This window comes from Colius striatus, chromosome 8 (genome assembly GCF_028858725.1).
Source record: "Colius striatus isolate bColStr4 chromosome 8, bColStr4.1.hap1, whole genome shotgun sequence".
In the NCBI taxonomy this organism is placed as follows: Eukaryota; Metazoa; Chordata; class Aves; order Coliiformes; family Coliidae; genus Colius; species Colius striatus.
Genome location: NC_084766.1, coordinates 33,352,051 through 33,368,269, shown reverse-complemented (window position 1 = coordinate 33,368,269; position 16,219 = coordinate 33,352,051). Strand labels below are relative to the sequence as shown.

Sequence of the window (16,219 nt, the reverse complement as noted above, 5' to 3'; positions counted from 1 at the left end):
CTAACATCCGAAGTCTCACGAGAATAGATCCCGCTCCCTCGGCCATAAAACGTTGGAGAGGACTCAAGATGACCCTGATGAATCTTATGGAGGAGCAAGCCCAAATAAACACAATTTGAATGAATAGAGAATGCAGTCATTCCATCAGCAGATGAGTTTGGTTAGTCTTTGTCTCTACAGTCCTTCTATGGTACTGTGCTACTGCCCAAACTGTGTCAGACGCAGCTGCCGCACTGGCCTTCGAGCCCCTTACCATTTTACAGATGGACTTGGCCTCCTCAGAAAACTTGTGGGAGTACACCTCTTCTGTCTCCAGCACCCTTCTGTCCACTTCTTCCCTCTTCACCTTCTCTTTCCTTCCACGGAACGGTGATTGCCCAGCAATCATTTCATAAATGAGACAGCCCAGCCCCCAGTAGTCAGGGCTGAGTGTGTATCTCTGGTTGTTCAACACCTCTGGAGCTGTGGAGGAGAAAGGTGTGTCTGGTGGAAATGCTGGATATTTACATAGGCAACCAACAAAAGAATCCTAGAAGTTCCACCTTGGTGACTGAGTACACATGCACAGAGAATGGTGGGTAAAACATAGAAATACCTCTTGCTTTCTGTTGATGGCATTACAGAAAATGCAGCATGCCACATGCCATGGTTTTTTCTCTACATGCCATGTGCATGCTGGCTTCTGGCTTCTCTACCAAGACAGACCAATTCAAAAAAACAAAAAGAAGCTGCAGCTAACTATTAGCAGAGGACTAATCTAAGAGCCCTTCCAGATTTCTCCATTTAGGGAAGAAATGACATACAAACACACATCTTGTAAACAGCAGTGACATTTCTTCCAAACCAAGTTCTGTGTTTTTGCTCAATTTATAAGTTTTTTCCCCCCTCTCCTTTAAAAACCAAATCGATTTCTTTTGTGTTGTAACCACCCAGTGTGCTTTGGGCACATAGTCACTGTCTTGCAGGCATCCTCGCTTCCATACGTGGGAAGAAACACACACACATGTGTGCTCACAGGCCCAGATTCAGTGTGAGCACAAACTGACACTGAGATAACAAACTTCAGAAATGATAGTTGATTTGCTTGCTTCCATTAAAGCCTCCACAGGGTGTTACTGTGGCTCTTATCAGCTATTGAGTCAAATAAGCACAAGTAACTTTTCATTCTAAGAAATATGCTCACTCAGAGAAAATAAATTACCTTCAATTAAGAAAACAGACCTAGTTAAATAAGAGAGTGTGGGGTTTTTTACCAGTGTACATTACTCTTTTGTGCAGCCTCCCTGCACTGAGGGGAGGACTCAAGCTGACCTTGGTGAGGATGACTCTAGGTGTAGACATGCAAACACGGAACAAAAACTATCATACAAAGTGGTAACTAGAAAGAAACTTTTCGTGCACATAAATCTGCACTATAATCATTAGCATGCCAGCTGTCTCTCTCATTTTCTTTGCTGATGTAATATTAAAGATCAGTCTCATTAAGAGCTGCTGTGATCTATCCTGTCGCCACTTCTGATTCCCACTAATATGACTCTGTGGTGGGTTCCCGCAGAGAGTGGACTCAGCTGAATATGAATCTGTTAAAATTCTTTCTCTTAACCCTGTGTGGCAAAAAAAGGTCTCAAAAACTCAAGTAAACTCAACAAGATAAGTTACTGAAGACTTACCCATGTACCCCACTGTTCCCACTCTTCCACGGATTGATTCGCCCTCAGGGATTTTAACAGCCAGACCCAAATCAGATATTCTAATATGGCCTGGAAAGGAGAAAGAAACAAAACAACACGAGTCAGATACAATAATATGGCCCAAATTAGTTCAAAAATGCCACTGCACACAAAACACATCACTGCAATACTCTTGCAATTTACTGTTCAGACATTTTAAGAAACAGAGAGGCTTCATTGATAAGGAAAAGAGGAATGACTGAGGCTGTTATAATACAGTGAAAGGAATTTTAACAGTGAGGCTATGGACTAGAGTGGATTGAGTTAGGTATTTTGGCCTGAAAAAAGGCAATGAGGAGCATGCCTCATTGGCATGGAAGAGGGAAGTGTCTTGAACTGATCACAGGGGATGGATGGGCTGACATAATTCTGTAGCTCTCTGATGCTGAAGGAGTTACATCTGGTCTGTAAGTCAGCAGGAGAGTTGATTATTGCTGCCTTCTGCAATGAATGGATACCTGGGTTTACATAAAATGAGAGTTGGCTCAGCAAAAGATGAAAGTACTTTTGAAAACGGGGTGGGAAGCAGAGATTTAGAAATCCCCCTTTCCTTTGTGCGGTGTCAGCCTTGCATCAACAAGGACAGAAAACCAATGAAAAGGGCAGACACCCCCAGCAAAGCCATGCTCTGGAGAACAGACCCTGCTGAGCAGCATGGCTGCTGCATTCCACCCTGTGGTGAGCTCCAGCACTTCACTCTCCCCAAGACCTGAGTATTAGTGTATGCTGAGCCTCTTAGCCACTTCAGAGCATTATTTGTCTTTGTGCAATATATATCCTAAAACTAAATCTACTTTGCTGTGAAAGCATCTCTGTAAACCTCTGAGACTTACCATAATCATCTAGCAGGATATTTTCTGGCTTCAAATCTCTGGAAATGAAAGATAGCAGTTACTTATATGAAGCTGGTTTTGATAACATAACCATAGGACAGTGTGTGAGCGCCTTTATTACTAGTAATAAACCAATTGAGTGTCAACTCAAACAGCAAGGAACTCATGAAACCAATACAACTTTCTACAACTCACTTCACAGATAGAGTGAAACCATATGTCTTTCTCTAAACTGGAGCTACAATTTTTCACTAAGCCAAGCTTTTAGTTCCTAATCTACTCTGTAACAGCCTCATCCATCTAGTCCTATAAGCCTTGTAAACAAGCCCCTATAGTCCTGTGAGCTGTTAAATCTCTCTGATAGCTTCTGTTAGAAAATATTTTGGTTTAAGGTATTTAAAACTTTAAAATATTTCATTTGCACATGAAAATGGAAATAACAATCTGTTGGGATCAGAATTTCTACTCCTGGCATCTGACTCAGATCAAATATGTGACTGTGTACATGCACTTGTGCACGTGTGTAAAAATTCCAGTGAGTTTGCAAAATGAGAGGCAGAGAGGGGGGGGAATGCTGTGCCCAGATTCAAATTCTTCTTACAAACATTTGTGAAACTCTAGTGCCTGTGTGGTTTGGAGCAACGCCATGAACATTGGCAAGGTGGTCACTCTGATGTCAAAGATGTACCTTTTACTGCTCCTGGGGAAAAAAAAGTACATCCCAAATCTGGCCAACTTATAAACTTCTGAAGAGTAATAATCTCATATATTGAGCAGAGCCTTGGCAGGTCATTCTTCTGAAAGGGTTGTCTGCAACTAACCTGCTTCACCAGTTGCTGCTTTTGGATGCTGCCCAGGCCGGCCATGCTCAGCTCCCCTCGCTCAGCCCAGGCTGATTGCCACAGGCCTTCAGAGCCGCTGCTGCCAGCCCTGAAGCAGTGGGCAGTCTGCTCTCCCAGATGGCCTAAGGAAGTGATTATCCCCCTGTACTGGGCATTTGTGAGTGTTGGGCCCCTCACTACAAGATGTTCAGAGCTGGGGCACTGGAGGTGGGGAAGGGGCTGGAGCACAAGTGTGATGGGGAGCAGCTGAGGGACCTGGGGTTATCTAGCCCAGAGAAGAGGAGGCTGAGAGGCAACGTGATCATTCTTTACAACTCCCTGAAAAGAGGCTGTAGCAAGGTGGGGGACAGTCTCTTCTCCCAAGAAAAAAGCAACAGGACATGAGGAGGCAGCCTCAAGTTGCACCAGGGGAGGTTTAAATTGGAGCTGAGGAAGAACTTTTTCCCTGAGAGAGTTGTCAGCTCCTGTGCCAGGCTGCCCAGGGAGGTGGGGGAGTGCCCAGCCCTGGAGATATTGCAAAGCTGTGGAGCTGAGGGATATGATGGGCTTGGCAGTGTGAGGTGAGTGGTTGGACTTGATGATCTTAAAGGTCTTTTCCAACCAAAATGACTCTGTGATTGTTTCTGCCCTGCTGCCAAGCATTATTTTTCACAAAATGATTCTGAATCAGAACTATTTCTGTGAGGAACTCGGACTTCAGTAGTTACTTCATCTTCCACTCCAGCAGTTTTCAGTCCTACTTAAAGCTGTAACTGTGGCTGAATGACAGGAACCTGCATGCAAATTGGGAAATGTCTTTGAGTGAGAAAATGACAGAGTCCATGAGGAACCTGAGCAGCTCAGTCTGTACAGTCCTCTGCAACTCAGGGCAATCAGAGCAGGCTTTCCTTTGCCCCAGACATCAGCTGTCATTCCTATTTTCAGGTTTCTGGTTCCTCAGGATCCAGACTGGCTTCCTTTGCATGGCCAACACTTCCAAGTGCCAAGGAGGAATGTGATTCTTGTACTGAGATGTCTAGGAGACATAAAATCCCCCTGTGGACACTGTTATGTGTAAGGCTAATTCCCAGTGGTACAGCTTTGCCTAAATGTATCGAAACATAAAGTGCTGTCACTGGGCCCAAGCTAGAAAAGTGACGGTGCATTGTTTGGCTGTACAGGACAGCATAAGCAACTCAATCATGGTGGCCAAGGCTTTACTGTATATTTGCATAATGCCCAGGGCAGTGGGATCTTGGTGCTGACTGGAGGTTCCAGGTATAGTTATAATATAGAAAAATATGTATGTATATGATTGTTTTAAAAAATAGATGTGTGTGTATATATGTATATATAAATCATTTGAGGAGAAACATCAGCTTTTCATGTTTACTTTCCATAAAGTATCGACCTCTTGATCTTTACTGACATGATGCAATTGAGAAATGTGACACAAGTGCCCCGTTTGGCAGGGGAATTGTGAATCAGAGCAATCAGCCTGTGAGCCTGGCTGGCCTGTGCGTCACTGGCCCGGGAGATGGGGACGGATCTGCCCATGCTGGGATTTACTCCAAAGCGTTTTATTCACAGAAAATGAAATTAAGTCAGAGGAATAAGTGTTTTGTGATGAATTATTCACCTTGAGGAAGCAGTAGCGTTTAACTGCTACATTTTATTGACCTATATAGCACTTCTCATGAGTCCCAGAACACGCTGCGGCGTTACAAATTATGGGTCTCTGCAGATGCTCCTAAAATACGGCTAGAAAATGACACCTACAAGGATATGGTATCATTCATCATCAAAATGAATGTGCCACCCGAGGTGTAAACTAGCAACTCTTTTAAGAGTAACATGAAAACAACTGCTTAAGGAAGTAGGATGCCATTTCTCTCAGAGCCACTTGCTATTTTATATGGCCAGATCTCATTTGCTTTATTAGGAAGTGGCATTATTATGGCATTTTACCAGACATGTCATAAACGTAGCACTCATATGCTTCAATTAGGTATGCTTGTGATCTAGTAGTTTTTAAAGAAACACTGTAATATCTCCTAAAACTTTTTTATTAGCGTGGTGGGATGTTTCTGAAAGAGAAGGGAAGGCAGATGTGTCACTCCTTGTTCGCTTTTTCAATCGACATGAAACAATTCCATCTTGTTCTTTGGGGAAAAAAAGAGATCTTCTTGGGCCAGTGCCAACTAAATCAGCATGATATCTATCTGCTCTCCTCACTGCAAGCAGTGCAGGAGTCACAGTGAGGCAACCAAGTGGCAGTTTGCTGAAGATCTCCAAGAAACAATGGTGTTGTAATTTCTATGAGTACAAGCATATGCATAATGCTTATTGCACAGAGCAAATGGTTTAAAGTGTGGCTTAGTTTTTGAAAACAGCATAGTATTGGCTATTAATCATTGCCCTTGGAAGTTTTTTCATCAATTGACAGGACCTCTTCTGCTGTGAATGTCACTAATAACGATCTCACAAGCTGGGATGATGAAGGCAAACATTAAATGTTGCTTACAACTACATTGGTCATCTGAGTGTGCACAGAGCCATGCCCCGAGTCTCAAACCCCCTCCCACTTCCTCTGGGATAGAGTCATAGAACCGTTTTGCTTGCAAAAGACCTTTAAGATTATTCAGTTCAACCCCTCCCCTCACACTGCCAAACCCATCACTAAACCATATTCCTCAGCACCTCATCTATGTGTCTTTTAAATATCTCCAGAGATGGGGACTCCGCCACCTCCCTGGGCAGCCTGCTCCAATGCTTAACCACTTTCTCGACAACAAAGTTCTTAAGTGCAACCTAAACATTCCCTGGTGCAATTTGAGGCTGTTTCCTCTTATTCTATGATTTGTTACCTGGGAGAAGAGACAACTTCCTTTCAGGGAGTTGTAGAGAGTGCTCCTGTTTCCCCTCAGCACCCTCTTCTCCAGACTAAACATCCCCAGCTCTCTCAGCTGCCCCCCATCACCCTTGTGCTCCAGCCCCTTCCCCAGCTCTGCTGCAGCTCTGGCTGTGCTCCAGCCCCTCAGTGTCCCTCTGGCATTGTGGGGCCCAACACTGAACACAGCCCTTGAGCTGCAGCCTCACCAGGGCCCAGCACAGGTGGACAACCCCTGCCTTGCTCCTGCTGGTCACACTATTGCTGATACAAGTCAGGATGCCCTTGGCCTTCTTGCCCACCTGGGCACGCTGCTGGCTCATGTTCAGCTGCTGCCCACCACCATCCCCAGGTCCTTTCCCTCCAGCAGCTTTCCAGCCCTTCTGCCCCAGCCTGTATCATTCCCTGGGGTTGCTGTGGCACAGTTGCAGGACCCAGCACTTGGCCTTGTTGAACCTCATACAATTGTCCTCAGCCCATCACTCCAGCTGGGCCAGGGCCCTCTGAAGTGCCTTCCTGCTCTCACACAAATCAACACTCCTGCCCAGCTTCATATCATTTGGGATAGGAGAGATGGTTTTTCCACATCCGACGTGCTGCAGCCTCTAGTGCAGAGTCATTTAACGAATTAAAATAGAGGCTTGAACAGAACAATCTCCATTTTGTACCAACTAGAAACTGGAATCCTTAATGAAACCCCTTTAAAGGAACTTTCATCATTTTCTTATGTCTCCCAGTGCACACTGTGGTAGGGTTTGGGGAGCTTTGTGTTAGTTCTGTATGATTTAGGCAGGATGTATTTAGTGAAGCAACTGCTTCCTTCCATTATTACTGAATCATACTGTATTTGTACAGTGCTCTGCAAAATTTCAGCCAAAGCAGTGAAGAAACTAAGCTGTACAGCACCACAACAAGCAGGGAGGACACAGGCAGTTCTTTTCACCCAGAAAATATGTCTTAAGTCTCTACAGAGTGCTTACCTGTACACTGTATTTTCTCTGTGTAGGTCTTCTAAGCCACAAAGAATCTCTGCAGCATAAAACAATGCTCTTTCCTCCTCAAAGCCTGGGTTTCCCATGTTGTAGATATGAAACTTCAGGTCACCTCCATTCATTATGGTCAGAACTAAACACAGTGCATCCTTTGTTTCATAGGCATAGGCTAAATTGACCTAGAAAAACATTTGTAGCACAGTTGTGACAGTTCAGTTAGCTGCTAAGAAGAAAGCACTTTTCATTCAAGATTTTCTCTAGAAAAGGGAAACACACACTGACTGAATTTGATCACAATAGCAAACATACATTTTAAAGGTACAGAAAAAAACAGATGTTAGGATTTTATAGATTAATCTGTTGAATTCAGACTATTCATCACCAGAAGGCCTCAAGGTTAATGCTTAGATAGCTTCACAGGCTGGACAAACACACTAGTTCCAGGCATACTTTTCCACGTTCAGAGATCAAGGGAATCTACACCTCTCACTGCACTGATTTGCTGGGTAGATGTCAAAAAACTGTCATCTCAGTAGGTTCCCAGGAAGGCTCAGATAGCCCAGTCCTGTGGTGGTCAAATGGACCATCTCCAAGGCATGAAGGTCAGCATCACCCCTGTGAGGCTCTCATGACTGCCCCAAGAACAATCAGCCAAACCAAAAGATACCCATTGCTTTTAAATATGTGCCACTGTCTTTGCTTCTGCCAGAGGTAATGAAACATCTTGCACCTGTTGCATTCACAGCGTTTCCTAAAATAAGTACAAAGAACATGACAGATGCTGAGATAACAACATCTTTTAAAACATCTAAGACAAGTTTTTAAAGAGACACAAGAGCTGACATGAATCAGGAATGCCCTAAGCAGATCAGCTCCACATCACTAGATGCTTCCACTAGCCAGTCTCTTCTGATCTATTTGGGTTGAATCTCCTTCAGTCTCCTCCAAGCTTCTCTCTCCCAGCCATTGGAAATTCAGGTAATCATGCTGGATAAAAATAGCTCAGTGATGCAGCCCTGATGCAAGGCTGCAAAATGCATGATGCTCCCATGGCAGGAACAGGCACCTTGGCTGATGCATTTCTCACAGACCACAGACTGAAATGCAACTCATCAAAGGTGCATGGAACAGGATTAAGGTGCAAAGCAAAAGATGTCAGCTTCTGTCACCTCTCCTGTAGCAGGAGCTGGAAGAGACGTCAGATTCGACAAGAAGAGTGCTCAGCAGGTGAGCAGGGAGCTGAGCACCAGGGAGTTGAATACTCACTACAAACTGACTGTTGACTTTTTCTAAGATCTGCTTCTCATTCAGCGCCATGGATTCGCCTTTCCTCTTCTTTATTCTCTTCTTCTCTAATCTCTTGCAGGCGTACATCTTCCCCGTGGCCCGGACTTGGCAGGCACAGACCTGTGAATTACAGACAACAATTGCTGGGTGAATCCAAGCAAAGGCTGTGTCTGGGTTCCACTTTACTGCTCACCATCTGATCTGATTGAATCCTTTTAAGGTTAGAGGCAGAGGCGTAGGGAGTAAGGCACGGGCGGGGGCAGCTGGGGAGCTGACTGCTGCTTCCAAACTTGCTGTGTAATAGTCATTATTTCACTCTCCCACCTCCTTTTGTCTGTGCAGATTGTAATCTACTCAGCTCAGGCCTGTCTCTACCTCCTCTGGCTCTGCAGTGACCTCGAGCCACCAATGAAATACAAACACAGGTGTGACCCCAATTCCACACAAAATGATTCTCAAGAGTGTTCTTTTGAGACTTAGAGTGTCACGAGGGGTTAAATAAAACTGTCAGCAATTAATGAAAATCAGCCTCTACCACCTCAGGCTCCTGTAAGCTGCAATGCCTGAGAAGTAAGAAACACCCTGGAGAGGAAGTTTCGGGCTCACCTCCCCAAAGCCGCCTTTCCCCAGGACCCTGTACTGCCGAAATGTGTTTTTTGTTACTGGTTGCCTGGAAGAAAAGGAAATAAATACATTAAAAAACAAGAGAGACACACTACATTTAATGCACTCCATTTGATTTATTCATTTCAGAGCATACTTTTGAAAAGCAAAAGAGATAAATATTAGATAATCCCATTATTTCAAGGTAATCTTATTATATAACATAATATATAATTATGTAATTGCATTACTTCAATACTATGTATGGCTTGAACTTTTCAATTCCAACATATTAAGCTGTAATAAAATACAACACATTAGTGAGTCATCACTGTAATTTCTGCTAGCATCTTAGGACCAAGGAGGGTTCTGAATCTCCATTATATAGCTTTGGCCTTTGTTAAGCAAAGAGGAGGTCTGAGAGCTTCCAAGAAGGCATTCAATTTCAAGATACATATAGGAATTTTTTAAGGGTAGTGCTGGGCTAACACTTTATTGCTTTGCTTGGTCTTAGAGATGAGAAAACGAGACCCAAATTTCAGTTCACCAGAAAATATTTCTGCTGTCTTGACCTTAAACAAAACAGAAAACTGATGTGAAACAAAGAAAGAAATAATCCCAGGAGCCAGAGAGGTGGGTCTAGTTGGTGTTTGCTATGGGGGAGAGTGGGAAGCTGAGCTCCAAGCCTGTCTGGCCCCACCTGGAATCTCTACCTCCTGGGAAAGTATCATGGGCAAGAAGGGAGGTTCTTCTTCTTTGTCCAACTCTCCAGTCGGTCGAGATGACGCTAAATGGCAGCTCAGCCTCTGGGGAATCAGCCAGTCCTCCCAGTTTGGTGTCATCAGCCAACTTGCTGAGGGTACACTCTGTCCCCTCATCCAGGTCATTGATGAAGATGTTGAACAAGATTGGCCCCAGAACCCATCCCTGTGGAACTCCACTGGCCACAGGAACTCGATTCTGTGCCATTGATCACCACCCTCTGTCATTCAGCCAGCTCTCCATCCACCTCACTGTCCACTCATCCAAGCCACACTGCCTGAGCTTTCTGATGAGGATGTTATGGGAGACAGTGTCAAAAGCCTTGCTGAAGTCAAGGCAGGTGTCATATGCTGCTCTCCCCTCATCCAGCCAGCCGGTTATAGAAGGCTATCAGGTTGGTCAAGCAGGATTTCACCTTGCTGAATAATGAAATAAGGCTGAGTGCTCCCTAATGATCACTAGACACGATCAGCAGATGATCTCATAGGATTCCCACAAACATCTCTATCAAAATGTCTCCAGCCCTACATCTCACTTACACTTTGTTATGATAACAACTTAAAGAACTCTAGATTCAGAGAGATCCATTGCATCCACCCCTCCATCACTGACGTTTCTCCATGACATTAGCAGCTGATATGAATATTCCCACAGCTTTGTTTTCCTCTGGCTGGCAGCCAGTCAGCAGAGGGAGCACAATAATGTGGCTGTTCCCACAACAGTGATGATGAGGTTGATGACAATAAGGAACAAATGTTAAAGGGAATCGTTTCATTTGTGTTCATTATTGTTTTTAAAAGTGGGTGAAGAAAAATACGCAGAAGGGCCAAAAGTAGAAGAGCACAAGATGCTCTTTTCAGGCTTCTGTGAGGATACTGCAAACGCTATTGGGGTTAAAAGCAGCAATTAGCAGTGATAACTACACGCTCAGCAATGTCCCTGGAATAAATGGACTGTGTGACTCCTCCATTAGAGCCAGCAGGTTGTCAGAAGGAGCTGTTGATCACTCTGGGCTACTAACATCTCTTTGCTAATCCTACAAAGCAGTTCTCCCGGCTTCTTAAGCCAGGCATATCCTATAGCTTGTCACACTCATTGGGGAAATGGGAAAAATTAATGTCCTCAAAGCATTTAAGAAAATTCCTTATCCCAAATGTGAAAATAGATAGGAAATTGCCTGGCCAGAGATGAATCATCTGATGTTTTTGTAATTGAAATGGAAGAGTAAATGCTGGAGTCAGTAAAGATGGCATGTGGAGCACGGCTTGGCATGAAACGGCTCTCCCTTCTGCCCACTGCTCCCCTTCCCTCTTGTGCAGCAGCTTTGTAGCTTTCCAGGGAGAGGAACTGGCACAGCTCCTTTGATCTCCGAGGCATCATGCTGATACACACTGCTCACGGATCTGGCCCCAACTCATGCGCTGTAATTATTTCCATTTCCACCGGGGCTTCTCTCAACTCAAGGTCACTGTTACCCAGCAGTGGACATCTGCTACAGCCCTCACCCACAAGGAGAAGGCAAAAGTCCCTTTCCTTGCAAATTAATACCCACTAAGGCTGACTGCTTATTAAATGTGCTCAGAAATGTCTAGCTAATGTTGCTGAATGTACTTTAATCATACCTAATGTGCCTAATGCCATTAAATGGCTGAACACTTGAACTTTAGAAGCCAAATCTGTCTCCCTCGTGTTTTGGGGTGGATTTCTCTTTTATTCGTTATTTCCCTGGTGAGCAGCATCTGTTTCAGTCTTGCCTGAGCACGGTGTTTGCAAATGCAAAAGCCAGAGACTAGGTGTGTATCTTACATTTAGTGTTACAGACGCACAGGGGTAGATTACTAAGAAGGGCAACGTGTCCTTCAAGCTGGTGCCATGAGTAGCTGTGGTGACAGGGCCCACTTGAAATTTGCCACAGATATTTCTCAGATCACTAGAGATTGGATCCCCAATTTTTTACAGGGTGTAGGTCTTTTCCTATTCATTTGCCATGCATAAGCATATTGTAGCCAAGCTGCTTGTGGAGCACGGCGCTTTCAGGATTGTGATGTCCTTAGAGAGAGAAGGGAGCAGCTGAGAAGTATCTATGGGTGTAAGCACAGTCATGGGGGACGAAGGAGCACCAACCACGTCCCAGACATCAGTTGTGCTCATTGGATGGTCTTAGCTGGAGGCTCAGCTCATGGTCAAATAGAGCCTAATGCCAACGTAACCATGGCCTTTCCATATGGTATGTTCCTGTGGCTAAAGCCATTACCTCTCCTTCAACCTCCTAACAGCAAACCTTTAAAAACAAATGCTAAAATTAGGAAAGCCTTCCTGGAGCTCTCTGGGAGAGCTTCCCTGGAGCACAGCTTAGGGAAATGGGGAATGATGGTCTTGATGGACCTTCCTGAAGGAGGATAACAAAAAGAAGGAGAGAATTGCCCCACATAGAGTTCTATACATGGCAAACATTAGCACGAGGCATCGGTAACACAGAGGAAAGGTCAAATTGTCTTGATCTCAAAGGCAAAGAGAACAAACACATTATCTCAGCTGTTGGATTTTGAATGTATTCCACAGACTTTGCATGGAATGTGAAAATAAACCTTTTGCATTTACTTTTAGTTAAAAAAATAAGAATTGTGACACTTACCTTTCCAGCCACTTCCACTGGAGAAACCTGTCGAAGTACATGCTGTTTAGGTATTCTTGGAATGGTTCCCCACTGAGGTGGTCAAGGACAGATCTATCTCAGATGAAAAGGATATATAAGCATTTTATAATCCTGAACTTAGAGCAAAAGAGAAACAAAACTTGAGAAGAAAGTCCAGACCTCTTGTATGTTAGGATCATTTTGCTCCTACTTTATTTTGTAGTCTATTTTACTCACAGTTTCAGTCTAGGAACAAAGCGATATGTTTGATGTATTTCATAACAGGAGGCCTTATACAAGATGAATAGTAATATGTACTGATGATGCTTGCTGAAAATTAACAAGGTGTCTCCCACTGGCTTCAATGAACTTTCATAAAGGCTGTTAGTCACTAGTCAACAAATGTCTCTGCTTCTGTTGGCAAATTAACACAATACCCCCAGGAACTGAGCTCCTAAACTTTGGGGGATGTTTACATCTGGATTGAAAGTTTCTGGCTGAAGGTCATTTCTGTCAAAGAGGGACCATCAGAGGTGTTATTCTGAGAAAAAAAAATCCATTTCAATTCCTTCTATACAGAAGAAATGGTAACTGTGATTAAAGCCAAAGGGCTTTTCTTAACAGCTATGTGCTTTGTGGAGTAAAACAGAGGAAAGAAAACCTGAACAGAGATGTAGATTTGTTTCTAGATCAAGAAAACAATTCTGCAGCTCCTGCAGTGGGTGCAAAGCCTTTTGCTTAATCAAAGGAACAAAGAAATAAACAGGCAGATCTGCAAATGTGAGCAATAAGTATGTGCTTTGTGAGAGGCAACAAGTAGCCAGAGAGCAACTGATATCCCATAAGAAAGGCCATGGGTTGAAAGCTAAGAAGAGACGGGCTGAGCTGAGAGAACTACCTGGGATGAAGGTGGTCATTTTGTTTAACAGGGGGTTGCTGACCTGCTGGCTTTGATTCATGCCTTGCTTACTGGGGCTACTGCATCCACCTCTGATGGCAACACTGGTGGGGAAAAAAACCTTAGTTTTGGGTGAAAAATGCCCATGAGAAATAAAGCATTTCAGTCTTGATGTATACCAAGTGCAGACACACTTTTGTGTCTGTATCTAAGAGTATACATAGACATTTCCAGATTCTGCTGGAGGAGGAAATCCTCTCTGAAGAACTACTCTGCTCTGGGAATGGATAATCTATATGTTATCCTGGGACAGTTTTAGAACTGAGCAAACAATTCACCGTGGATGTCGTGTCTCCTCAGTTTTTTTCCTCCCTGTCATGAGCTATTATTCATCAGTTTTTGGAAATTCTCAGCTGTTTGATTTGTTTCTTTTGTCAATTCTTGCACCATCAACTTGGAACAGGCAGGTAAATGCACATATTCAGCATTCAGAAGTCAAACTGCTGTTGTGTTCTTTAGCTTTGGTTGGACACACATCATAAGCTTTCCCCTAAGTGGATTCGAGCTTACAAAATAAAACACAAAGTCTGTCTTAATGAACTTTAACAAATGTCCAAACACAAAGCCAAAATTATAGGAGAAACTGGAGGGAGTCAGGGCAGACAGTCAAAATAGAAGTTAGTTATACATGCATTTCTCTCACAGACTGATCTTATCTATGAAGATACATCTGAATCTCATCCCCATTCCTGCTCCCACAGGACAGCGATCTGCGTGTCCATCTGTGTGCCTCCCTTTTTTGGCCTGACCGTGGAGTCTTCCAAAATTAACATTATTCAGTACATTTAGTAAATACCAACAGCCAGTTTTTAAAACTTCCTTTTGACCCCATTTCAGTCCATGTGAAATGACCAGCATGTTTATTAAGAAGGTCTCAAACCTGGCTAATTTCTCTGTTTCAGCTGAGGAACGGCCGTGGATGAATACGAGCCTGAATTAAGTGGCGTCCAACGCGAGCCTGTTCCATACAGTTAATTAAAAGCTGCGTGTATTTTGAAGAACAATAGCTGCCTTTCAGCAGTTGTTTGCTTTTTAGTTCCCCTCTTTGGCAACAACAAAGTGCATTTTAGAGGCAACTGTCAGCTTTCAAACCGATTTGAGAACTGGAAACAGGCATCAGGGGGGTTTGCGTGGAGCACAGCTCTGCCTTTGTCGTTAGGACTGGCACACACAACTGGCGCGAGTTATACGAGCATCTCTACATGACACCAGGCCAATGCAAGGAAACTGCTTATGTTATAAGAGAGGGCCAGAAATAACCCACATCTCCTACCAACGCAAAGGATAACTGAAAACAGAAAAGGTCAATGAAATGAGTCAAAACAATGAATGACAGCGGAGCAAATTTTACAAATCCCCATGACATCACCCGGGGAGAACAAACCACGCTCAGCCAGGAACCACATGGGCCAGCTTGCCACGAGCCCTCCTTTGCATAGTTTTATTGGTTTATGATCTACTGGCGTGAGCGTCCTGGGGTCAGTGTTTGCAAGTGCAGATTGCATACCTGCAGCTTTAGTGCATAACTGATAAGCCTTTTCCCAGACAAAGGATGAAACGACGCCCGTTCGCTCCTTTGAACACCACAGACAGACAGAAAGCATTAAAAAAGGGCCCATTCTCCTGGTGAAGATATTCTGGAAAAGCCATGCAGAGCAAGTTTGCACATTCCTCTGTCTAAATGGACTGTATAGCCACTTAATTTTTATTCACTTTGAAACAGAGATGTTTTCTTTGGATACATTATCATTGTAGCTCTTTTCACACAGCATGAAATCCATGGCTGGTTTACTTGGCTAGAACACTCTGTCAAATACCTGAAATACTAAGTGCCTGTGTGTGCTGTATATAATGGCATGGAAATATTTATTAGATTTTGTTCAGATGAAACGGCTTTGCCGTCTGTCAGCTTTGCCTCTGGGATTACAAACACGAGCTCAAGATACCTGCTTCAGGTTCAACTTGAAATGTCTCCCCTTACCTGACACATTCCTCCCAAGCTGCTGACTACAGCCCTGTGATCTTTGGGTATCGAGTTATACTTACTTTGTACAGTGAGCAAACAGCTCCTTGCAGGGGCTGTTTTCGAGCTTCTCCTCTGTCTGTTGGATAAGATCTTGACTGACTTCGGGAACGAAAGCTGGAGACTGGGGAGAGAAGAGAGGGGCATGTTATCTCTGTGATGAGGTGCAGATCCCCTCTTAAGGTCTAAAAGACGCATTCATTACTTTTGCCCTGCGCTGCTTCTATTCAATTGCGGCGGTTGTGTAAAAGCAAAGGAGCTTTACGTCAAACAGCAGTAAAATAGGATACCGTGGTAACTCGCTCCACATTCCACCCTATCCTCACATTGCTTTTCTCCCTTCTCCTGTACCTTCACCTCCTTGCCCAGCCTCATGAATATGCAGGACCCACTCCTTGCCAATTCTTTGAACTGCTCCCTTGCATCCCATGAAAAATGTGCTGGCCTGAACTGTGTACAGGCCATTCTCTTAAACAAAAGAGAATTTGCCCAGTGTTCTCACTTCATTGATGATTCATTGTGCTGGCAGCAAAATCCATCCTCCTTCCTTTTTTTTTTTTCTTTATTACCAGCAAAGGAAAACAAGAGCAGAGCATTGGTATTTATTGATTTGTATATCAATGATTTATATATCAATAATAGGAAAAGATGTTTGCAAAAGTGTCCCAACACCTTAATTCATCCT

At 43.8% G+C, this 16,219-nt stretch overlaps 1 protein-coding gene across 3 annotated transcripts in view; it reads right to left on the bottom strand.

Annotated features, from left to right (window-relative positions):
* GRK5 (G protein-coupled receptor kinase 5) overlaps positions 1–16,219 on the bottom strand; it is a 156,872-nt gene that overhangs the window by 19,035 nt on the left and 121,618 nt on the right. For 2 of the 3 annotated variants that reach the window (XM_062001096.1, XM_062001097.1), the window contains 8 exons: positions 15,558–15,658; positions 12,554–12,646; positions 9,160–9,223; positions 8,533–8,673; positions 7,255–7,445; positions 2,564–2,601; positions 1,671–1,760; positions 254–462 (listed from right to left, as the gene is read on the bottom strand). In XM_062001096.1, the coding sequence (XP_061857080.1) occupies positions 254–462; positions 1,671–1,760; positions 2,564–2,601; positions 7,255–7,445; positions 8,533–8,673; positions 9,160–9,223; positions 12,554–12,646; positions 15,558–15,658 (927 nt within the window). Of the gene's footprint in view, positions 1–253; positions 463–1,670; positions 1,761–2,563; positions 2,602–7,254; positions 7,446–8,532; positions 8,674–9,159; positions 9,224–12,553; positions 12,651–15,557; positions 15,659–16,219 lie in introns of those variants that run through there. The other variant, XM_062001098.1, reaches the window with a different exon arrangement.